General features: G+C 57.1%; 3 protein-coding genes across 6 annotated transcripts in view; 1 reads left to right on the top strand and 2 right to left on the bottom strand.

Annotated features, from left to right (window-relative positions):
- Positions 1–562, bottom strand: part of NCAPD3 (non-SMC condensin II complex subunit D3) — a 67,241-nt gene extending 66,679 nt beyond the window's left edge. For all 4 annotated transcript variants that reach the window (XM_032472453.1, XM_032472452.1, XM_032472454.1 and 1 more), the window contains exon 1: positions 438–562. In XM_032472453.1, the coding sequence (XP_032328344.1) occupies positions 438–498 (61 nt within the window). In that variant the 5' untranslated portion in view covers positions 499–562. The remainder of the gene's footprint in view (positions 1–437) is intronic.
- Positions 563–1,197: 635 nt separating this feature from the next.
- Positions 1,198–19,592, top strand: VPS26B (VPS26, retromer complex component B). The gene is made up of 6 exons (XM_032472456.1): positions 1,198–1,622; positions 9,125–9,281; positions 13,221–13,385; positions 15,477–15,652; positions 17,074–17,216; positions 17,568–19,592. The coding sequence occupies exons 1-6, from the start codon at positions 1,400–1,402 to the stop codon at positions 17,712–17,714; spliced, it is 1,011 nt and encodes a 336-aa protein (XP_032328347.1). The 5' UTR covers positions 1,198–1,399; the 3' UTR covers positions 17,715–19,592.
- A 392-nt stretch (positions 19,593–19,984) lies between these two features.
- THYN1 (thymocyte nuclear protein 1) lies at positions 19,985–24,199 on the bottom strand. The gene is made up of 7 exons (XM_006182579.3): positions 23,971–24,199; positions 22,445–22,626; positions 21,631–21,699; positions 21,229–21,321; positions 20,715–20,810; positions 20,330–20,480; positions 19,985–20,141 (listed from the first exon to the last, which is right to left on the bottom strand). The coding sequence occupies exons 1-7, from the start codon at positions 24,011–24,013 to the stop codon at positions 20,095–20,097; spliced, it is 681 nt and encodes a 226-aa protein (XP_006182641.1). The 5' UTR covers positions 24,014–24,199; the 3' UTR covers positions 19,985–20,094.
- Between the last annotated feature and the right edge of the window lie 125 nt (positions 24,200–24,324).

The raw sequence follows: 24,324 nt of genomic DNA, 5'->3' as shown, positions 1-24,324 counted from the left end.
TCCTGCGGGAAGCCCGGGACCCATACCTGGTGGGGCGCCTCCCAGGGGCTCCCCGGAAACCTGGGACCCGGCCCTCCTCACGCGCTGAATCTGTTTTTCCTGAGGCGTGGGGACGAGGGGCTGCCGCCACCAGCGGCTGGGGGGCCCACTACCCTTCAGTGACGCCGGGCGCCCGAGGACGCCAGCCACACCCGTGCCCCCTCAACACCTGTGCACCCCAAGCTCAGGAGGTCAGTCCGGCCCAACAATCAGCTAAAACCTCGGCGCCTGCGAGGCTGTCGGCGCAGAACAGGAGGCAAGGCCAAGAAGCGGCAAAGGAGCCCTCAGAGACCCGGCCAACGTCGCCGCCCGGCGCCGGCCCTCCCCAGCCCCGGACCCCGGCCTCCCGGGGCCGAGCGCCCCTCCCCCGGCCCCCCAGGCTCGGGCCGCGTCCTCACCCCGGCTGAGGTCCAGCGGGGACCATGGCTGCAGGCCGCTCCCCAGGTTGGGCCGCGCCATCACGACCGCCGCTCGCCTCAACTTTCAAAGCTCGCTCCCGCGCGCGCGCCGAAGCCGTACTGCGGCCCAATCGCAACACGGAATTCGCACCGACCAATCACCGCCCCCGGCCTCTGCGTTCCCGTCAGCCAATCAGCAGGGTCTTCTGATGCATGCGCAAACGGTGGGGCGGGCCCAGGACGGTGGATGCTGCCGAGGTTTGGGGGTGGGTGTCTGCTTTTCCCGTGAAAGAAGGAGGTCAAGAAGCGAGCTAAATCTAGTGGCGTCTTCCCTGCTCATTTTTCCTAAATGGGGGACACTCTGAAGGGAATCTGAGACAGGATACTTCCTGCTGTAATTGTCACCTTTGCCCCCTGTCAAGCGGAGTTACGCGCGCATGTGAAAGGGCCCCGTTTTCCCGTCAGACAGCTATCAAATATTGTACACATCCGAATGTGGGTGGCAGTCTACCGTCTACTGTCTACCGAACTAAAACAATAAAAGAAAAGCGGGGGGAAAAGCATCGAGTAGCGACATCTTTAATTCTGAATTTGGGAGGACGTCTAGCCCGAGTTCTGGAAGGAGGTCGTGGCTGCCATGTCAACTGCGGGAAGGCCGGGCGGCGCGCTCTGGGCGCGCGTGCGCAGTGCGCGCTCTGGCGGACGGCGCGGCGGCCAGGCCGGAGGGGCGGGGGCGTGAGCATGCGCGCGGCGAGTCCGGCGCGTCCCGCTGAGCGGCCGAGGCGGCGGGCGCTGCTCCCGGGCGGGGCGGCTGGCAGGCTGGTGAGCGCCGCACGCACCGGCGGCCGGGGGCCTCGCGCCGGCTCCGCGCTGCCCGGGAACCGCGCCGGCTCGGCGAACGCGGGCGTCGGCGCCGCGTCCAGCCCCCTGGCCTTCCCAGGCCCGGCCGGCCCGGCGGGGACATGAGCTTCTTCGGCTTCGGGCAGAGCGTGGAGGTGGACATCCTGCTGAACGATGCGGACAGCAGGAAGCGGGCCGAGCACAAGACGGAGGACGGGAAGAAGGACAAGTACTTCCTCTTCTACGACGGGGAGACGGTGTCCGGCAAGGTGAGCCTGGCGCTCAAGAACCCCAACAAGCGGCTGGAGCACCAGGGCATCAAGGTCGAGTTCATCGGGCAGATCGGTGAGTGCGGGCCCGGGCCACCTCGGCCCCGACCCCTGACCCCCAACCCCGGCCCCGGGTCCCGGCCCGGCCCGGCCCGCCTCGCCCCCGCCGCAGGCCTGGGCCCCGCGCACGTCTGGGCGCCCGCTCCTGCCGGACCCGCAGGTGCGCTGGCCGGGCCTGGGTGCCGCTGGGCCCGCCCGCACGTCAAGGCCGCGCGCTGAGGCTGCGGAGACCGCCCACCCGCCCGCCCCTTCTCCCGGTGGCCCACCCGCCCTCACATCCCGCCTTCGCTCCCAGCTGCTGGGAAAGCGGCCCCGCGAACTCCAGCCCGGCCCTTCTGTCCGTCCAGCCTGTATTCCTGAGACTTCTTGATTAGAACTAGTTTTGAGTAGACTCACCTTCTTAAACACAAAGAAACGCGCTCCTAAGACCCAAATTAAATAGAATTTCCCGAATCAGTCTTCAAACATGGTGACTAGTCACCACAAATAGACATAAGGGGCGGCAACGGTACAGAAGGTTTTGGAGCTGCCAGTCATCACGGGTTTTCTCCAGTTCTAAAGCCGTTTGGATCTTGTGTTTATTAAAACTCGTAGGCACTCCTGAAATAAATTGCTCCTGTCATTGGCTCAGGAGCAGATTCACAGTAAATAACCTGTGTGGGCTGAAAAACCCCTGGCAGAAAATTCACACCCCATGCCACACGCTCTCCCTGTGTGGGGGATCGCCTGGGACAGCTCCTAGGATGCTCGCTGTCCTGTCTGGAGAGCCCAGCACAGAACCTGCCTTCCCCTTTCACAGGGCGGGATGCTCTGGAGCCCTGCAGTACTGAGAGCGGCTGTGCGGCCTGCTTCTGCAGCCCAGTCTCTGGTATTTAAGAAAAGGAGATCAGGTTGGAGGCTGGCTGGCCCCACAGGAACCTTTCTGTTCTTATTTTAAACCCGGAATACAAGTGGCCTTTTATGTCCTAGAAAGGGACATATGTCCTAGAACTCCGTTCACTGCTCTCCTGCTTCTGCTTGGGTGGGGTCTCTCACCTGCAGTGCTGTCCACATTGTGAACCTGATGAGTCTTTGTCATGGTAGGATGTTTAACAACCTCCCCGGCCTCTGCCCACCAGAGACCAGTAACACCTTCCAGTGTGGCCACAGGGATGTCTCACATCCCTAGGAGGTAAAATCACCGCTAGTGAGGAGCCCCTGGCTAGCTGGGGTGAACCCAAAAGAATCAGCATTTCCTCGCCGTAGTGCTAAGGTTCCTTACTGCGTGGATCCTTGGCTCTCCTTTGGGTGCAGACAGGCACGTGTAGTCTGTGTGTATGCCATCACCCAGGGGCAACGCAGTAACCGAATGCCCCACCCAGCAATGCTCCTTTCCGGGGACAGTGTCAGGGCCTCCCTCCCAGCAAGTGAGAGGGGTTGAGGAGGCTGCTTGCTGACACTGCCCACTTTCCTGCCTAACTCCTTGGATCCCAGAACGGCACCCCTGCTGAATCTGCTCAGAACCTTTACTGCTCCCCTGACAGCTCTCCTGAGTCCCTGAGCACTCTGGGCTGAGTTGACCTGTGACTTTGGAGAAGCTGCACACCTTTCTGAGCCTTGGCTTTCTCACCTGTGAGGCCGGGGTGATACCAAAGTCACCTGGTGAGAACACTGAGGTGTCAAGGGACCATGCTTTGTGCAGGGGGTGGTGTGCCTGTGCTCTGTACCAGGAGGCTCAGCGAGCTGACCTCAGGGCACCAGCAACGCTGGAGTCACTTCCCTGAGGTTGTGGTCTGTGGTTTTCTGCTCCATTGCTTTCTCGACTGTGCATGAAACTGGGGGAACTTCGGTCAGATTCTCAGGTCTGGTCGTGCGGGTGATACGAGATGGTCTTACTCTGTGGGGCCACCTGGCTCATTGGTTTCTGTTTTAACACAAAATTATTCTCCTTATCAACCACACTCTCTTGGATTTGGTTCTTTTTTTCCCTCCTTCTTTCTTCCCTTCCCTGCTTCCCTGGAAGAGTTCCACAGCTTGGAAATGAAGCGGTTTATGTAATTAGCCTCCTTGTTCTTGTGATTAATTTCTCTCTCTTCCTGATGGAAGTGCATGCATCCTACCTGCATTAGTGAGAGGGACAGCCTGCTGCGTGATTAAGGGTCAAGCAGACAGGGTGCGTGGGTTAGATGATGCTTGTCTCATGACTCTGACTCTGCTGGGCCCCTGAGGACTGGAGCCACTGGTATGAGAGGCGCAGGGCATGGCCCGGCCATGGGTGCCTGACGAGAGGAGTTAAGATGACCACATCGTCTTCTCTTGCCTGTTAAGTTTGATCCAACAAGAAGTTTCCAGGGGCTGGATCTTTAAAATGTCACCCCTGATTCCCTGCACACTGTCCACAGGACATTCACGCCAGGCTAACGACCCCTGTTCTGCTGGTCCACCTCTTCCAGAGGCCCACCGGCATGAGGGACAACCCGAGAGGAGGGTCTCCATGGAGTCCTTACAGAGACAGCTGTGTGGTGACCTGATGCTTCGGTCCTCTTAGACCCCAATCCTCACAGCGGCCCAGGCCTGCTCAGAAGAGCTCCTGTGTTGATCTTGGTTTTGGAGGCGGGTAGGAAGAGGGGTCACTTTTGTCCCCTCCCTTCTCACTCTGGGCTGTGCTATGGCAGCATCACCTGCGCCCGTAAGTCCAGTGTTGTCCCGGACTCAGGTGGCTCCCCAATTTGAACTCTGCTCAGTTCCATGCCCGTGTTTTCAGCTGCCTGCAGGTGACACCCTGCAGGCCCCTTGGAGACACCCTCAAGCCAGAAACCCCCTTCTTTTCCTGCTCCAGCCCTGGCCCCGCTGCTTCTCCTGTTTTCTCCCTTTGGATGTGTCACCGGGGTCCCTGAAGCCTCAGAAGTCTGGGAGGCGTCTGGACCCTTGGTCCCTCCTCCCAGCGTCCCATTGGGTCCTCCCTGGCAGCCTTTCCTTGGATCTGCGCTCCTCTCTGTTCTCGGCACAGCCGCCACCCTGCTTGTTTCTGTGTGTGGCAGTCCCTTAACTGGTCTCCCTGCCTTTGTGTTCTTTTTCCTTCCATTCATCTTTTGTAAGAGTGAACTTTCAAAAAGGTGTTGTGGCACTGTCAGGCCACTCCTTCGAATTCTCCTCAGTGGCTCCCTAGTGAAGGGGAAGAGTATGCAGCTCTGTCCTGAGCTGCCTTTCTCCAGCCCTCACCCCGCTACATGTAGTTCCCTCAAAACATCACATCCCTTCGAGAGTCTTGGCATCTTCGCTTTGTATGTGAACATCTGTCTTGGAGGAATGCCCTTCCACCCAAGCACACTCATTCTCACAGCCCAGCAGACATGGCGTCCAGCAGAAAGCCCTCTCTGGCCTCCCCAGGCCAGCTGAAGCATCGTGTCCGCTGTTCTTGTGGAGGCCTCATGGGTGCCTCTTTGCAAGCGAGTTGGGTAAGCTGGTGAATTTGTTTTTTCTTTCTTTTTTTTTTTTTTTTTTTTTTCGATTTGTCTCCCTCACTAAGTTCTGAGCCCCTAAAGCCAAGGACTGCCTTCAGTCCATCAGCAGTCTGGTGGCTAACCTCTGGTCCCAGCAGCCGGCACAAGGTGGGTGCCCAAGAAGTGACTGCTGCCTGGACGCAGTGGTCAGATCTGAGAGTGTTATCTGAGCGAAGGAGTGGGAGGGTGCGGCTTTGCTCTGCTGCTTCCTGTTGGAGGCTGGCGTCCCACCCAGGCTGTGGCGTGTCCTCCCGGCGCAGGGTGCAGCCCCTACTCCAGGCCGCGGAAGCACCTCCACAAGGGAAGCCTTGCTGCTGGGTGCCCATTCTCACTTTTGTGGATTTCTTCCATCACACTCTCCTGGGCCCAGTGGAGGCTGGTTTCTCCCTGAATATAGGAAGGTGAGAGCCGTCGGGCCACGGCCCATCCTATGCTGAGCCATCCTCGAAGGTGTTGCAGTTTGAACGTTGACCCCGATTTATCTGCCCGTGCTGTATGTGTTTCTGCGTCATCGCCAGTAAGTTTTTGAGCCATGTTGGGATTCTTCCTGCGTCTGGTGTGCCCTTTCCAGTGGCTTGGTCTGTGTTCTGACACCAACGAAGTGTGGTTGGGGCATCTCCCACGTCACTCTATGGCCTGCATTTTTGGAGAATGCAGTGTGGACGTGAGGAGTACTGGGGGGAGGTCTGAAGATGGAGAGACCGTGGTTAGTTGGGATCCTTGGGGGAGCACGCGTGGAGGGTGTAATGCAGAGCTGGGCAACCTTGGAGACTAATGGAGACAAAGGTCATTGGAAGGTCACACTTGCAGAGAAGGCAGACCCAGATAATTCTGCACCCCAAAGCCAAAGAGATATCTGTATTTTTTAAAAAAAAACTTAAAAAAAGCCACTGAATGTATCTAAATTCATCAGCCCATATCAGGCCTGTGCTTGTAAAACTTCAGAGGCTTGCTGTATTTTAATTCATTAAGCTGTAAGACGCTGAGTAGAAAGCAGGCTGGGATGAAATGCATTGATTCTGGCCAATTGATAAATTGTTGCAGGGTGTGGAGCAGAGCCGGCGGCCCTCTAGGTGTGGGCGACCTGGGCCGCTACTGCCCCCAGAGTTTCCAGGCCCAGGAGGTCTGAGTGGATGTGTGAGGCAGCAGTCTTCACCAGAATGTCGGGATGAGGAAGAGGTCCTTTTCCCTGGTCATCTCGGGTTTCTTCCAGGACCAGTGTGAAGCCTGGCCCAGCAGCAGGTCTCAGGGCAGCTTTCACGGGATGAGCCCGAGGCAGAGCTGGCTCAGTTTCCTTCTAGGTGGCAGATTCACGCCCCAGCCGTTGGTGGCAAGTTTCCCCATGAGCACATCCTGACTGCAAAAGTCATTTCCTCCTGTAGGACAGAGAAAGAGGCCCAAGACGGCAGTTATCCAACAAGGAACCGATGGGTTCCTCCTGGCTTGATGTGGCTGGTCCCGGGGTCCTGTGGAGATTGGGGAGAACTAAGGATGACTTGTGGCTGCATCTTGGGGATGCAACAGAGGCCCACACCTCCAGCCGGACAGCCATGGGTTCTGTGTTTCAGTTCGTGCGAGGGGAAACCAAACTTCTGGCAAATAGCAAAGTACAGCTGCTGTTCCTGCCCTTTTCCCCACGGTGTTTGCAGAAGCATTGCAAATGGCTTATAAATTATGAACTAAAGAGCCCAGTTGAGTTGCAGTCAGACGACACGTTGGTCACTCGTCCGTGACATTTGGTGAGGGGGTGCAGGGAGGACGTGCCACCCTGAGGAAGGCCGTCTCCTGTGGGCTTGGTCCAGCTGGGCGGCAGCCGAGGCCCTGCCTCCTGCGGCATGTTGCCTTTAGGCTGTGTGATCACATCTGTGTATTTTTCCACCCTTCTCTTACCATCTCTCTCTAAACTGGGAATTTCCCACTTAACATTCACAGACACTGGGGCTTTGCTCAGCCTTCTGTCTCTGGAAACTATGGCCAGAAACCAGTGCTTGGGAATTGGGCTGCCAAGTTCCCCAGTAAAGGGGTCAGTTCCCAGCTACAGGAGCTCCCGTCGCAATGGCCCAGCAGGTGTGAGTAGGGGAGCCCATGCCACGGGGCCAGTGGCTCAGTTCCTGCCTGCTCACTGCCCTTCCTTACCTCACTGAGGGCACAGGTACTGGATTTGAAAACGAGTGTGGTTGCTCACCTTTCCCCAGCTTCCCCCCAAAGTTTGAACTGCCATCTCCTTTTTAGCAGCTTTGTGGATTCTCACTCACTACCCAGGGGCTGCCTGCTGGGACACCACCTGGCCTTTGGAGGAGAAGGTGGATTGTTTGTAGCATAAGATGGATCGAAGTGTCACTGCACAGAAGTCCACATCCCACTGTGATCACAGAATACAGCAGGACTTCATGCAGAAGTGGCAGCAGTAGCTTGGGACGCACCACGCTGCCGCTGCCTCACAAGCTGTATGCATCTGAGGACCGAGCCCTGAAACTGTGGCCAGAATCCAGTGATTGGGAACTGGGGCACCAGGTTCCCCAGAATCTCACCGTCCGGGGAGAACAGGCTCTGTGGAATGGGTTGTCAGGGCCAGCTCCCAGGGCTGCAAGACTGAATGCACTCTTGAAATTATTTTCTCCTTCTGAGCCTCCCCCAGGGCAGGGCTGGCACTGCACTGGCTCTGGAGAGGCAAGAGATCTGGTTTCTTGAGCCCAAGAGGGCTTTGATCCTGGGTGGGGGGGAGGTCAGACCTTTGCTGTCCACGGTCTGCCCCACTGCCCCTAGTGCTCAGACTGTCCCTAAGAGACGCCCCCCATCTCTGGAGATGCCGACCAGGCTTAGTGGGCGGCTGTCCCCGACACACCTCCCTGTGAGCCTGTCTGTCCCCACCCAGCCAGCAGCATTGGTGGTGAGCGCACCACCATGCCTGTCCTTCCTCCCAAGTGGCCCGTCCTGCTATCGCAGGTTGCAGCCGAGCATGGGGCTGGAGCCCGGAAATGCCCGAGGCCGTACCTTGACTGTAATGTGGCTTCGTAGAGCACAGTCAGTACTGAGTGTCCCCCCTGCACAGCCAGGGACTGGGGTGCCAGGAAGCCGGGGGTGTAGGCCTTATCTCTGAAGACCTTGTGTGTAGCATATGTTAACACGTAAGTAGCAGAGCACAGACAGGCATCAGATACGCTAGGACAGATGGGTGAAGTGAGCTTGGAGTAAAGAAATGCCAGAACTTCCAGAGAGGAACAGGTGTGGAGCGGTGCTCCTCGGCTGTGGTCCCCAGACGAGCAGGAAGCATCTCCAGGGGTTTATTAGAAATGTACGTTCTTGGTTCCCACCCCAGAGCCCCTGAATCAAAACACTGGTGGGGCAGGGGGGCAGCCTGTGCTGTGACACACCCTCCCCGTGGTCCTGGTGCACACAGAAGTCGGAGGACCACGGCTTCAGATATGGGGGTAGCACGGCCACCCTGCTCAGCTCAGCCACATGAACCCCTCTCCCGGGGTGGACGTAGCTGGCAGTCATCCACTTGGAGTGTTTGCTGTCTGTCAGGGCCTATTTGATCCTGTGCTCACAGAACCTTAGGAAGTGGGGTGTATCCTTGCCCCTTTGGCCAGCTCACAGAAGTAGACCAGTCCAGCGAGAGACCTGCTCTCATCCCAGCCCTGCCACCGATCCTGTGACTCGGCCACTCACTGACCCACAGTCACTGACCCCCACTGGGCCTCTGCTTCCTTACCTGTTACATGGGTATCTCACAAGGTCGTCCTAAAGATGATGTGATTGAATAACTGAGGATATGCTTTCCAAAGTTAGAAGTTTTTTCAAAGTGTTTAAGGAGCTGCGGTGGTCTTGGGCTTACGCCCTTTCCCCCGCCCCCTCGTCTGCCCAGTGTCCTGGCTCCCTGCACCTCTGTGCAAAGGGAGAGGGGAGGGGGCCCGTAGTGAAGGGACAGGAGGAGATGGGGTGGTGAGTGAGACTGTGGGGCCTTCCAGACGTGGGGCCCCGCTTGGTGCTCACAGCCCAGGGTCTGGTAGAGGAGGCCTCGCTCTCTCCGCAGAACTCTACTATGACCGCGGGAACCACCACGAGTTTGTGTCCCTGGTGAAAGACTTGGCCCGGCCCGGGGAGATCACCCAGTCCCAGGCCTTCGACTTTGAGTTCACGCACGTGGAGAAGCCCTATGAGTCCTACACCGGGCAGAACGTCAAGCTGCGGTAAGTCGAGCCCCCTCCCCCACCCCGGCAGCCGCCCTGGGCGACAAGGACCCCGGGTGACAAGGACCCTGGGTGACGAGGACCTGACGCGGCCCATTTCTGAGCTTTTTGGTGGGTGTGGAGAAGGGTGGCCGAGGCAGGGGTGCCTGGTCTCAGGGCCCTCGGGGTGGGGGGACCCAGTCTGTAGGGTTGTCAGTTTCTGGAGTGTAGATATCCCCAGCATGGAACAGCCCCCCACAGCATCACCTGTGCAGACCGGGTGGGAGTGCCCCCGAGAGCAGAGAGAGCCGGGACCTACCAGGATCATTAGGAAGGAAGCAGCAGGTCCTAGTATGTGATACTTTTGTTTTTAGTGACTTAGTCATTCTTTTCACTGTAAATATGTGTCATTTAAGTGTAAATGCTGTTTAACGACTGATACGTCAAGTTCCTGAAAGTCCAGCAGCTTCTTTCCACACACCTGTGCAGCCCTACACACAGGTGTGGTCCTGAGCTCTGTCGCTGGAGAAGTGGGGAATAGGTTTGGATTCTAAATGGACACCTGCCCTCTCCAGCTTTTGGGGTGATGAGAGAATAGCATGTAACACAGTGTGACAAGTTCTTAAAAAATTACTACCCGTCTTTAAGTACATGGCATTGTTTTTACTGTTCTAGTCTCGGAAACTCTGAAGATGGGGACTGACTCCTGGGGTGTGTGGTGGTATTCTGGACACCTGGCTCCAGGCCTGGTTATCACCTGAGGCCTGGGTGAGGGACGTTCTGGGCTACAGCAGGGTCTTCCCTCTCCTCCTGTCTCCCTGGTCTCCCCCTCCCAGCATGAGAGGAACTGCAGCCTCCTTTTTTGGTCTTTGCAGAGAGGTCTAAACACTGAGGTTGCCGCACTGAGGTTGCTGCACTCAGACAGCGTTGCCTGATCGCACTTAGAGAAGTGGCTGCAGTGAGGGCGAGCTAGTCATCACCTAAGCTCAGCCCTGGGGTGTACTGTTACTTAATTTATTTTTTGCAGTAGATTTCTCAGAAATGTTTTTATGTCAGAAAGAGAAGCATTGAAAACAGTATGGCAATTTCTTGAAATATTAAAAGTAGAATTGCCATCTGATTCATCAGTGCCGCTTGTGTAAGTCCAGAAGGGAAAGCAAGGACTTAAACAGATTTATGTGCACTCACGCCCGTAGCAGCACTGTCCACAGGAGCCAGAAGGTGGGCACCGCCTGTGCATAGACGAGTGAATAGACCAGACAGACGCACAGCCAACAGCATCAGAGACGGGGGTCCTGATGCTGTGGCAGCACGGACGGGCCTTGAGAACGTCACCCCGACACAGAGACAAACACAGTCTGTCCACTTACTTTAGGCACTTGGTCAAAATCACGGAGACAGAGCAGGCAGTGGCTGCCAGGGGCTGAGGGTGGCGCTGGGGGAGCCAGTGTTTAGCGGGGCAGAGTTTCACCTGGGGAAGTCGAAGGACAGCTGGAGGTGGAGGTGGGCCTGGCTGCACAACAGCACGAACGTACTTCATGCCACTGAACTGTGTGCACCTGAAAATGGCTCAAGTGCTCAGTTTCCTTACCTCTGTTGTTGGAGAGGAAGAGACTTCCTTCACTCTTCGGTTTGTCTGCTGGGGCCCTGCAGATCAGAGTGGCGGAGGACAGGCCCCTCCCCACGGGTGCCGCACATCCAGCAGCACTCGGCCCAGCACTTGGGTGCTGAGAACCTGGGCTCGTGGAGTCCTGCCAGAGGAGGAGCAGTTGTGCAGAGAAGTAGCCAGACAACCCGCGCTTCTCGGGCGGCAAGTTGCAGGAGGCACAGGCAGGGGGGTGCAGCAAGGTGTGCTCTGCAGACGCTGGTCACCTCTGGGACCGCGGGGCCGTGGCAGGCAGGCCTGCAGGGTCTGTCTTGTGTCTGCTGCCGCCTGGTGCCCTCAGCTCAGTAGAGTTCTCTTGCAGAAGGGCCTGTTTGGGGTGCGTGCTCAGCACCTGTATTTTGTATTTTACCACAGTGAAAAAGAAACATGTTAGTGTCCAATTAGAGGAGGACTTTTGGCTTCGTGCTGAGAGAGCAGGTTAAGATGGGAATGTTAGTCAGTGCTCCAGATTGAGAGCTCGTTGCCATTACACAGGCAGAGGAAGAACATGAAAGTTTCCCAAGCAGTCTGTTTCTGTTTTGTAAATAAGTTCATTTGTGGCATTTTTTTAGATGCCACATATGAGTGATATCATATGGTAATTTTCTTTCTCTTTCTGGCTTATTTCACTTAATATGACGATCTCCAGGCCCATCCATGTTGCTGTGCTGGCATTATTTTCTTTTTCATGGCTGAATAGTATTCCGTTGTATAAATACACCACACCTTCTATATCCAGTCATCTGTTGATGGACATTAGGTTGCTTCCACGTCTTGGCTATTGTATATAGTGCTGCTGTGAACATTGGGGCGCATGCAGCTTTTCAAATTAGAGTTCTGTCCAGATACATGCCCAGGAGTGGGATTGCTGGATCATATGGTAAGTCTATTTTCAGTCTTTTGAGGCATCTCCATACTGTTTTCCATAATGGCTGCACCGAACTACATTCCCATCAGCAGCGTAGGAGGGTTCCCTCTTCTCCACACTCTCTCTGGTGTTTATCGTTTGTGAACTTTTGAATGATGGTGATGGGTTTTTATAAACTCCAAGGAAAAAGGTTTTAGTGGGAGAGAGGTTGGATGTGTTGAAAATGTTGGAAAAGTTGAAGGGTCAAAATGCCAGTAGTTCTCTACCAAGGGTCCCATGTTAGAGCCAGTTGGGGGCCTTTGAAAATGTCGACCCTGTGTCCCTCTCCACGGGCAGTTTCCTGTTGGATGTGCCCTGGGCAGTTCCAGTGAGCCTCGTGGCTGGGGGGAGGGACATGTGTCCTTTCCCTACTTGAGCAGCATGGGGCAGAGAAGAGAGGGAGCTGTGAGTCTCGACGTGGAAGCCACGTCTCCACAGGGCAGGGACCCGAGAGCCTGAGCAGTCAGAGGGGCTGGAGCAGTCCTGGGGGCGGTGAGGGCGGGCAGCTCAGCTGTCTCCATCAACACCTGACTGCTTGACCAGGCAGGGTTAGCCGGCTTTAGTAAAGGGCCGTTTCTTCCCCGGTTGGGGGTTGGCACAGACTTAAGTCATGAGGACAGGGTGCTGGGGAGGCCATGCAGAAGCCCTGGCCAGCAGTCAGGCTTGGCCCACCACCCGCAGGGCCACTGCTTTCTAACGTGTCCCCAGGACCCCAGGCTGAGGCCCAAGACCATCCCTGTTCAGACCGCGTCCCACCCTCCACGGCTATCCTCCTAAGGCTCGCTCCTCCTGAACAAACCAGTGCCCTGCAGCGCTTGATCCTGCACTGGAGTGAGCACTTGCCCTGTGTTCCAGTTTTTCTGTTGCTTTCCCATCTCTGCCAGGCACTGTGAGCATCCCGGGATGCTCTGTCTGTCTGTCCTATGCCTGGCTGAATTGCTGACTTAATTTCTCCCTTACCTAGTCCTCTCTTTTAACTGGGACGGCTGGTTGAAAACTACTTATCATTCGAATATTGTTAAATTAATGGTATGCAAACATTAGAGGGTGAGATGTCTGTGCCAAAGAGCCAGGAGTCAGTCGTGGAAATAGAGCCTGTACTTGGTGCACGCAGGCGGCGGGCGGGGCCACAACCAGGGGCAGCCCGCCGTCAGGTGTAGGCAGAGAAGTCACCTTTACTCGTGCAGCATCCTGGGCGTGGGGACGGCTTGGGGGAGGCACTCTGATCTCCCTGGAATTGTAACTGCAGAATTTTGTGTATAAGTGCCCTTTTCCTGGGAGGAGGGTCCCCAGAGGTGAGTTCTCAAAGAAATGCAAAGCCCCCAGTTGCCCACTGTCCAGAGCACTCCTGCGGCCGGCTGGGCGAGGGACGGGGAGCGGCCCTTCACCGCACGCCCCTCTCCTCCAGGTATTTCCTCCGAGCCACCATCAGCCGGCGCCTCAATGACGTGGTCAAGGAGACGGACATCGTGGTTCACACCCTGAGCACGTACCCGGAGCTGAACTCCTCCATCAAGATGGAGGTGGGGATCGAGGACTGTCTGCACATCGAGTTCGAGTACAATAAGTCCAAGTGAGTGCCAGGGGCCCGGCTGCGTGGGGGCTCGTGGGGACCGGCGGCAGGGACACCGCAGAAGTGGCCCGGTGACTGTGTGCACCAGGCTGCTCAAGTAGGCTGAGCAGGAAACAACGTCGTTCTGCTTAAACTACACGGCATTACGTTAAGACGGCAAGCTTAAGTCAGACGTCTATGATGTCCTCCCGGGTCCAGCACAGCTGACTTTAAGGTATCTGTTCTGGATTCTAGGCACAGCTGTCTCCTCCCACTGATGAGAATAATCTCAGAACACCACCCCACTGCCATTTGTAGCCCGTGTACAGTGTGTGCTTAGAAATAAAAGCGAGGAAACAAACACCATTTACTGCCTCCGCCTTGAGCCAGAATGAATCACAGCAAAGAGTACCTGGTGCTTTTTTGATAAAGGCCTTTAAATTATTTTAACTGGTCATGTATGTTTGAAACCATGCTTCCTGTCAGAACATCAAAACGCTTACGTGCTTGTCCATCACGAAACTTACCAACAGTTCATAAATGTGCCACGAGCATCTTTCCAGTATAATACATGCCTGAAAATGTCTGAGAATCTAATATGTAGGCGTGAAAGCCTATTCACAGCTAAAAAAAATCAGAGTCTCTAATGAGGATTCTCCCTGGGGGGAGCCCCTCACCTCAGACCTGCTGTCATCCAGAGGCTCAGGGCAGCGGGGGCTGAGCCAGGCGGCTCTCTTGTGAAGGGGGAACTGCGTTTTCCCCTGCCCTCGGCCTGGAGCCTAGGGCAACCTATGGAACAGGCGGGACAAGTTGGCAACAGGCTCCTTCCCGTTTCTCAGTCTCGGGGCCTGGCAGGCCTTCCTAGGACAAAGCCCCCGAAGTGCCTGCCTGCCAGCACCCCCACGCCTGGTGAAGGGCGCCCGCAGGTAGTACCACCTTGTAGGAGCTCTGTAGCCGCCAGCCTACAGTGTGTTTGAGGCCAAGTGGAGCCTGAGACGCAGAGATCGGATGGGCCGGACTTGGCCCTGCCCTTGCAGATCAGGCCGCATCGCGGGTGCTCAGGCTGGAGCTTAGGACAGCATCCTATTCTGCCACTGGGGACCTGGGCTCGGGTTAGCAGGGCCTGAAACCTCTGTACCTTGGGTTTCTCATCCGAAAAATGAGGGGTTTGGATCAGGTGCGTAGAAGGGTGCAGTGACGGAGGAGCTGGGCCAGGGGTTGGGGCCCCCTAGAGCGGCTCCTTGGTGTTTCTTATGCGTAAGATTTCATCCGGAGTAAAGGAGCGTCCAGTTCATAAACATCTGAAAAACCCAAGAGTCTGTGCTCAGTAAGCTTTCCTTCTGAAATGCTGTGAGTGGCTGCTTCTCTCAATGCCCTTGGGAGTCTGCGGTCTCCCCAGTGAGGTCAGAAGCAGAAAGGTGGCACTTAACAGCTGGGAGATGCAGGCCTGGGAATCGGGAACCTGGTTCACACCCTGCGTCCACCCCTTCTCAGATCCTGGTAGATTACCTGTCTTCTCTGCACTCCCTTTCCGTACCTGTAACACAGGAGGCTGAACCCTGAAGCCCCGTCAGCACCCTGTACCCTGGTCCTGAGCCTGAGCCGCTGGCCGTGCCTGGTGCAGAGCAGCCGTACTGCTGATGGGCCCAGGGAGAAGCCGGGGAGTCGGGAGGCAGCCTGCTGCTGTTCACCATGGGCCACAAAGATGTGCTGTGGGGCTCAGGGAGGAAGAGCGGGCCTGGTTCCTGTGAGCTGGGCCAGGCCTCTCACATGTTAGGGTATCTGAAAAACACACACGCCTAGTGCCAGAGGGATAAAGGAAGCGAAAGCCCTGAGGGGCTGGGGCCGCAGCACGCAGGGTGAACGCCCTCGGAGTTGCAGGTGGCGCTGTGAGGGGTCTGGAATGGGCCCGGTGGTCCTGCAGCACGGCTGGCAGGGGTCTGGGTGTGTGCTGTGCCTCCGTCTCACCCGCCGTGCGGGAACCAGGGTGCTTTTCACGTTGAGCTCTGTTTAGTCTGCTATTATTTCCACGCTGCATGGGAAGAAAAAGAGGCGCCTGTAACGTGGGGTCGGCCGCTGGCCATACATTGTGTCTGTGCTTCCTCCTGGCAGATACCACCTGAAAGACGTCATCGTGGGGAAGATCTACTTCCTGCTGGTGAGGATCAAGATCAAGCACATGGAGATCGACATCATCAAGCGGGAGACGACCGGCACGGGCCCCAACGTGTACCACGAGAACGACACCATCGCCAAGTACGAGATCATGGACGGCGCCCCCGTGCGAGGTGGGCTGTGGGGGGTGACGGCCCCTGGGAGAGCTGGGCTGGGGGGATGTGCCCACGGGAGAGCTGCGCTCAGGCACGTGTAGGGCTCGGGGGGTGCACCCCCACGAAAGGTGGGCTTCCGGGGCCAGCCCGTACCTCCCCGACCTCAGGCACTGTGGGCCCAGTGAGCAGGTGGGGAGGCCCTCACCCGCCATCTCCCAGGAGGGACCCACCTGGACTTGTCTGTAGACTGAGCTAGGACTGGAGATTGCGTCTCAATAGTCATGCCTCTTGAAAAACAAAACATGTTTGAAAAGTGCTAGTTTAGCAGACACAGTTTGAACATTTTATTACTTTTTCTTACTGACATCCTTTCTTTGCTGCTAGTGGGCGAGAGCTTACAGCAGAAGAGTCACTTCACCTTAGTTCTAGCTCAGGTGAAATGACGCATTCTCTGAGTTTGCTTGCCAAGAGCAGCCACCCGGCCAGCACCCCCAGGGCTCCAGCGGCCGTGGGGGCTCCAGGACAGATGGGGGTGGTTGCTGGGAGGAGCAGGCATGGACGGTCTTCCTGGGCTCTGCAGCTGCTGTGACGAAGGATGTGTTTCCATCTGGGGCGCCCGCTGCTCCCAGGGCCTTGTTCTGTTTATCCTGCCTGGTCCCCCTGAAGGGAGTGGTGTCTAGGCTTCTCAGACCCTTGGGTCCTCAGGACAGGGCTGAGCCAGCCCAACCACTCTTCCATCGGCTCCCAGCCTGCAGGGGGCGGTGGGGGCCCTCCTCCCTGCACCACCGATGGGCAGCATGCGGTGGGGAAGGCTCATGCTTACCTTCACTCTGCACTTCCAGCAGTTACTGCCCTAACTTGCACTAGGAGAGGCTCAGAGCAGGAAGGCGTTTGCAGTTATGACGTAGTCTAGATTCCTAGTTCCTAGTTCTGTGAGAAGATTCAAGGCCACGGGAGCACCAGACTTAGTCAAGCGGCCATCACTGGGGAGCTGGAGCCAGAGCAAGGCTCTTCTGTTCTGCAGACCACCAAGCCCTGCCAGCCCATCAGGGGGAAGGCGTATTTGGGGAGGGGGCATGTGCTCCCTGGGGCGGAGGGAGGGGCACATGAGTAGTTGGGGGTCTGACCACAGGCTCTCAAACCCCAACGCAAAGACACTGCATGAGTCTGCAGATGCCTTGTTCTTCCTCCTGTGCTGTCCGCACTCACTGCTGCACTGTCTCTGTAGGGTCTCAGTGCAGAGGATATTCGTTAGGCAGGACAGGGCCAGAACAGAATGGCTGAGCCATGTCTTTGTTTCAGCCAGTCCGTGGGCAGCAGGCAGCAGGCCACGTCCCAGAAGGCCTGGGCCTGGGGTCCCTGCTACGCCCGGCGCCTCCCTGCGTAGTGTTGGTGGGGGTCGCTCTACCCCTTGCTCTGATGCTCACCTGTCCTTGCAGGAGAGTCCATCCCTATCCGGCTCTTCCTGGCAGGCTACGAGCTCACCCCGACCATGCGGGACATCAACAAGAAGTTCTCGGTGCGCTATTACCTCAACCTGGTGCTGATCGATGAGGAGGAACGGCGCTACTTCAAGCAGCAGGTGAGCCAGGGCGGGGGTGGGGCATCCTGCCAGACCAGGTCCAGGTGGGCCGGGGAGACAGCTGGTTAGTCTCTGTGCCAAGTGGTGGTTCACCCAGAGCCCCGCAGCCAGGACGAGGGACCCGTTGACACCCAGCCCCTGTGGCCACTCTGCCCTCCCGGCCACGCCGTCCCCGGGAGCCCCAGGGCTGGGGGGTACGGACAGCTGCTGTCTTTGTTGAGAGATGAGCAGAGGTTTTTGCCTGAGATCCCCAGGAAGATGTCGGAGCCCCTGGGAAACCCCTCCCCGCCCCACCGCGTCTCCCTACCACCTCACATCTCCCCACCCCCACCACTTCTTCCCACTCTGCAGGAGGTGGTGTTGTGGCGGAAGGGCGACATCGTTCGGAAGAGCATGTCCCACCAGGCAGCCATCGCCTCGCAGCGCTTCGAGGGCACGACCTCCCTGGGGGAGGTGCGGACCCCCGGCCAGCTGTCGGACGGCAACAGCAGACAGTAGGCCCAGGGCTGCGAGCTGCTGGGCTTCCACCGAGCGCTGGTCTGCCAGACGCTGGTGCCCAGGGCAGGCCAGTGTGATGCTCAGCTGACCCGTTACTCGCAACCTGAAAACAAATCATGTTTTTGACGTAAATTCTTTTTTCTGAAGAACCCAAGGGGCTGGGATTGGGAAGTGGTCCCTCTGGGCTCCTGTGCTGACGTTAGACTAGGGAGGGTCGCATCTGGGGAGAGAGCCACTTGCAGGCCTTCCATGTGGGGCTGCCTGACACCTTCCCGGGGTGCGGAGGGCAGGCCCCGTGGCCCCTGGCTCTCTGAGCTTCCGGGGACAGGTCAGAGCCCGTCCCAGGACTCAGAGCTGCCAGCAGGGCCCAGGTGGTCACGTCGTTGACTCCCCTCCTGTCCCTGAGGTCATGGCAGCGGCGTCAGGCCTGCCCTGTCCTGAGTGGCAGCAGGGAGACTCCAGACCAGGAAGCTGCCTCCTCGGGAGTCTCAGGTGTGGTGCTCTGAGGTTTCCCCAAGCCCCCCTTTCTGGGACCCGGCACCTCGCTCCTCCATCTTCTGTAGACTCTTGTCAGTACCATCCTGGACAGTTTGTGGGGCCTGTGGCTGATTGTCTCTGGGCACAGGGACACCTGGGGCTGGTGTCGGGTGTGGATGGCAGTAGGGTGGGACTCAGGGGTGGGGAAGTGAGGTGCTGTGCGCAGCAGAGGGCAGCCCTGAGGTGGGAGGTTTTCAGTGCTGCTTGAGGCCCCAGCCAGGTGCCTGTTTCCCTGGAGGAGGTCCCAGGAAGGGCCTGCCCCCTCTGCCTCCCGGGTGGGCCCGCATCCCCTTGCTCTCCATTTCGTGTATGGGAACTGGGGCTGGGTTTCAGGCTCTTGCCCGTGCCTTCCCTACAGGCCATGTGGGAGGGGCCTCAGCAGACCTGCCACAGCGTCACAGTGACTCTGCCTGCCGGCTCCACCAGATGACTGACCAGAGTTGGGGACCACTGGGGTTTTCTTTAAAGGCACAAACACACAAACCCCCTGCATGGACGTTCTGGCCGGGCTAGAGGAGGGGGAGGCCCCCTGCCGCGCTGGGCCCAGGCCTGTTGTGTTAATGCGGACATCCTTCCTGCCTCACTGAGACCAGGAACTGCTCTCCCTTCTAGAAAGACCAAGCCGACCCCAGTGGCCTACAAGTACACTGTCTGGCAGTCTGAGGTCTGTCATTTGGGAAGCACAGAGGTTGGTTCCTGTGTGTCCTCTCAGTTAGTGTGGGACATGGGGACCCCTCTTTTCCTCAGAAATCAGTGCAGTCATGGACCCTGACTGGGCAGGGCTGGTGGATCAGACCTGACTGGAGGGAATGCCTACGGGTGGCACCTGAGGGGGACTGGGGCAGCACAGCCCTGTAGGAAAGGAACAGGACCCCCCAGCAGCACACCATCAGGGTCGGGCCCCAAGTGTGTGAAGAAGGCAGGGCTGTGTCCCCGCCAGGTCAGAGACTCAGCTCTCCCGTGCCCCCATGCTGGCTGGTGTCCCGTGGAGCCTCTGCCTCCCAACTGACAGCAGAGTCCCTCCCCAGCTCCCCCACATCTCAGACCCGTCCTCTGTTGTCCTGAGGGAAACAGAAGACCGGATTTGCTCTGACTCTGGAGCTGTGCAGAGGCCAGGCCTTCTGCTCTCCCCGTGCCCCCATTCTGTGCCCCTCTGTCCATCCAGGGAGCATGGGGAGATCCCTGCCCCTCCTTCCAAGGTCCCCGTCCCTGGGGGATTTTCACAAGTATCTCGACGTGTCGTCTTTCCAGTGGCTGTGTTTTCAACCAAGAACTCTTGTTTCAGCTGTCTAATTAAAGCAGGCCCTGGGCTCGGAGGCACGTGCCCTTGGTCCCCCAGGATCTGTGGTCTCTCCTTACGCTGCCCCATTGCACACACAGGGAGACCCCCACCCAGACCCACATGACACCTGCCGTCTCTATGTCTGTGGCCCCTGGCAAACAACAAGGCCTGTTGTAGACAAGCACGTGGCTGAGAAAGGAATTCTGGTTTCACCCCATCTGGCAACTTGTCCTGAAACTGCTGGTTTAAACCCCGATGGGGCCAGATACGTGAGGGGCAGATGAGGAAGGCTGGGGCAGAAGAACAGAGTCATTTCAGCAGACGTCACCAGATGGAGCCCCACACTGGGCACGTGCTGTGGTGCAGGGCGGCAGGGGAGCCCTGCGTTTCGCTGAGGGGACGTGAGATGTCCCACCACACCCACTGCTGCTGTAAAAGAGCAGCTTCCAACTTTGACATTAACGTTTTATTGAGAAGAGTACACCAAGCCCACCCTTGGACACAACCCCAGGGGAGCACAGCGAGCGCGCCTCACACCCTGTACTGTCCAACAGCAGTCAGTTAAGTCGGCTCCTCCTCCTCCAGGCTCAGAATGAAGTCAAACTCCTCTATGGAAAAGGGCGAGAAGGAAGGGAAGAACGAGGCTGGCATCTCCCTCCACAGGGAAGCAGGGGTGCATTTCTCCAGTGGCTGAGCCAGGCGTGTCCCTGTGTGCCCAGCACTGCTGCGCCGAGCCCCTCGGGACAGAGCCACTTCTCTGGGGAGTCCCAGGTCAAAAGGAAAGGGCCGTTCTTACCTCGGGTCAGTGGCTGGACCGAGAGTCTCTGGCGAGTGAAGAGCGCCATGTTTTTTAAGGGGCCACCAGTGGCTCTGTGGGCTTGGTGATGGGTTCTGAGCTCAGCCAGGGGAATGAAACGCTTCATCATCCGTACAAACTGCACATCCACCTACGTGACGGTGGGAGGGGCAAGAGGACTCGTCCAGCTCGCCTGCCCGGGGGGCTCAGCTGCCTGCAGGAGGTGCTGTGGGCCTGGCTGCCCGTGGTCTGTCCCTCCCTCCAGTCAGGGAGCCCCCGAGGGAGCGTGCTGCGCTCTGTACCCTGACCTGAAGACACCCAGACCTCCTTCCTCCCTCTGTCCATCCTGTCCCTCTCATGAAATAGGAAAAACAGTAGTCTTTACCATGGACCATTTGGGGTTGTCCTCTTTGCTGGATGGATCATAATGAGGGCTGTTCTTCTCAAACTGTGTGTGGTCAGGGTAAGCCTCCTTCACAATCTGAAACCAGAACCAAGTCTTCGTTCACCTGCACAGTCAGCTCCATGGCCAGTATCCAAGTCCAACTGTCACTTCTTACCCTGCCCGTTCTCACCCACCTGTCATGCTGTTGAGCCAACAAGGGCTCAGATACCGGGAAGTAACCACAGAGAAATCAGCCCTGCTTTGACAAAAACCTTAGAAGTATGTTCTAAACCAGTATTAAAGACTGTTGGTGCCACTGTTTCTCCACCTACAGGCAGGTTCATCCCGGTAACTCCTTGCCTGGAAGAGCTACCACTGGGCCTGTTTTTGAGTGAATGGAGAGGTCTGTGCCAGTGGGGCCTGAAGTGGAGGCCCGCCCCGTCCCGCACTCCTGCGACAGCAGGTGGGGAGGGCGCGCTTCTTTCTGTCACGTAGCTAACCCCGTATGACTGACCTTCATGAGTCCTGCGATGCCTGGCTCTCTGCAGTTGCTGTGGTAGAAGAAGGCTGCTTCCTCCAGCTTCATGGCTCTGAGGAAGTTCCGGGCCTGTTCAGGGGAGACAACAGAACTGTCCTCCCCACCGGCTGGAAGAGACTAGCCCAGAAGTCAGGTCTGCTTTTATTAGGTGAGACTTCCTTTGCAGCCTCCCCCCAGTTCAATTCACTTCTTGCCCTGTGCCCAGACTCGTATCGGGACACTGGCTAGAACACGGCACTTGAAAGCCGCGTGCAGCCAGAGCAGCGAAGACACCTGTTAACAGCGAGCTTGGCCAAGAGGTCCTGCTGCTGAAAGAGTCGCAAGGAGGAGGCAGGCTTTCACCTCCCCGGGCCTGCGGTCCGGCTCGCGCCCTCTCACCTGGTAGTTGCGAACGCCATCCCAGCACGCCGTCTGCTCGGGCTGTGCTTTCAGGTCCTCGATGCTGAACTAGGCGAGGAGAAGACCAAGTCACTCACCCAACAGTCCTGGGCCAACTGCTAAGAACACGTGGGAGGAGACAGTTTCTTCCCCCACACTGAGGGGCTGCTGGCTGCAGTGGAAGCAGGTAGTTTGCTGGAAAGCAGCTCTACAGAGCCACTCATACTGGGCAGATGCAGGTAAGCCTCATGTTACCCCTCATCCTTGCTCTTCAAGGAGATGAGTTGAATGGATACCCAAATGATAAAGTAGTCCTCTTGTTATTCGTATTCACTCATTGAAATATGTATCTCTTCTGTACTATCTCTACGTGTTCTCCAGGCTCTTATGATGATTGATTCACATTTGTCCCCTGAATGTAGACCAGCTGCTGGCAGGGAGACAGACACCTAGGAGCATGGCAGGTGGCAAGACAAAGGCAACCAAGATTGCTGCCTAGATCAGGGTTAGCAAACCCCAGCCCTCAAGCCAGATCTAGCAACAAGCCCGATTATGTTCATAGTTTCAGTGGAACCTGGCCACACCATTTATTAGAACACAGACACATGTAGTCTGTGGCCCCCTTCTTGTAACAAGAGGAGAGTTACAACAGCAACATCTGACCTTCCTACAGAAAGTCTCCAACCCCTGCCCTGGGAGATCACAGGACAGACAGCTGTTGGTAACAAATCCTGCTGCTTTCACTCCTTACTGCCTTCTCCCTACCCTTCCAAGAGAAGCTGGTGATGGCACTCGAGGCAGGCACCGACCTCACCTTCACATCTACGCCTTTCTCCAGCCGGCTCTCTGGCTCTGACTTCATCAGCCAGTACCTGCTTAGATTCTCCCCACAGTCTTTAGAGGCTGAAGTCTTCTGAAGGCTGGAGTTCTCCACTTTGGCCAGTGCCTCACCTGGGGCCTCTGTTTTGGCACGTTTTCCTTCTGGCCCCTTCTTGTCTGCAATAGAGGCAAAAAGAAGAGAGCTGTCTTGCTTGACTGAGAGAATGTTCTTTTGTAAGGAGAGCACATGCCTTGGAGTCAGTGCTGGACTCAAATCCTGCATGTGTCAGTTACTAACAGGAGCGCCTCAACTGCTGAACCCGGGTTTCTCACCTACAAAAACGGGACAAGAACGCCCTCCTCACAGGCTGTCTCCTGGATTACCTGCTCAGTGGGCAAGAACACCTCCCGCAACTGTTAAGCAGTCAGTGAGTGCTTTCTCTCCCTCACTCTCCTGTGCCTTCGCTCCGCCTGCTCTCTCCAGCGAGGAGACTGAACATGCACTCCGAGGACTTGTTTTGATGGTTAAATAGCCTGGTGTACTCACAAGTGTTCAATAAATATCACCTATTACCATCTTCATCTCAGACTTCTGGTTCTTGCTCACTGTGCTCTGTGGCCTGCCTCTTCTCTACTCCTTGAAGGTGCCAAGAGAAGTCGAATAAAACAGTTCACATAGAGCCTTGTAAACATTGTAAAGATTATATTTTACCCTATATGACAAATCCTAAGCTCTGTGTGACCCTAACTGTAACTTCGTTAACGTGTATTACCTATGAGATGTCCCTTTCATCGGGATGTGTCCCAGATTACACATCCAATACAATCAGGACCTGTCGCTCTGGTCTATGTGAAGTCCCACTTAATGACCATCCTACCCGCCTCTGGACTGAGTCCAGCCTCCACATGAGCCATCATTCTCCACGTCTGGTACTCTGGGCCTTGCAAGTTTCCAGTGGTCCCACTGGAGGTAACAGGCACGTGTCTAAACACCATCAACCTGAAACCCTTGCCATTACTTTCTCCACCTTTAGTTGCTTTGCTCCTGCTCTTCCTCCACTAAGAATGCCGTTCATTCTTGTGAATGTAAAAAAGACATCTCGTTTTCCTTGCCTGCAAGAAGCTCTGCAGTCTTTATGGCTGGACTCAAAACCTCTTCCTTCTCAGAGCGTTCCCTGATTCCTCCCTGCCCGCACAGCCCTAGCAATCCAGTTTCCCAGGCCCTTTCAAGTTTGCATTTCCCCTGAGAGCAGGAACCGTACACGCTCGGCCTCAGCACGTGCCAGCCTGTATCCCGATCTTCTGTGCTTACCAAATAGCTACTGCTTGAAAGAACTAACAAGCAGAAGGAGCCTTGGGCATGAGCTTGGTGGGTAGAGTGGAGAAGATAGAGGGCAATTAGGAATATCGCACCGAAAAACAATCCCCGGAAGTCTCTCCCCACACGCAGGGGCGGAATGTACCGGCACTAAACAGGCCTGGGGAAACGTCCTGCCTTTCTGCAGTCGACGCGCAGCTCACCTGGCCCAGCAGCCCCCGCCAGCCTCTTCCGGGGTCTCGGCATGGTCTCCCCCTCGCCCGACAGCGCCTCGTGCGACTGTGTCCGCCAGAGCCGGGCGGAGGGCTGCGCTCGGCCGGCCGGGGTCCCAGCGAGGAGCAGACAGCCAGGGTCGAGCCGCGGACTCCTCCCCCGTTACCTACGCCCCCATCGCGCACAGCCCGCCCCGCAGCGCTCCCGGGCTCACTGACCCACCACCCTCGCCCCGCGCGCGCCGCGTCCCCGGGTTCTCTGGGAGTTGTAGTCCCGACTCCTCGCGTAGGCGCCCTGAGTCGTAACGCAGCCCCCCGCACCCACTACAATTCCCAGCGTGCCTC

This window comes from Camelus ferus, chromosome 33 (assembly GCF_009834535.1).
Source record: "Camelus ferus isolate YT-003-E chromosome 33, BCGSAC_Cfer_1.0, whole genome shotgun sequence".
In the NCBI taxonomy this organism is placed as follows: Eukaryota; Metazoa; Chordata; class Mammalia; order Artiodactyla; family Camelidae; genus Camelus; species Camelus ferus.
The sequence above is the reverse complement of the archived record's forward strand: the minus strand, read 5'-3'. Positions and strand labels throughout refer to the sequence as shown.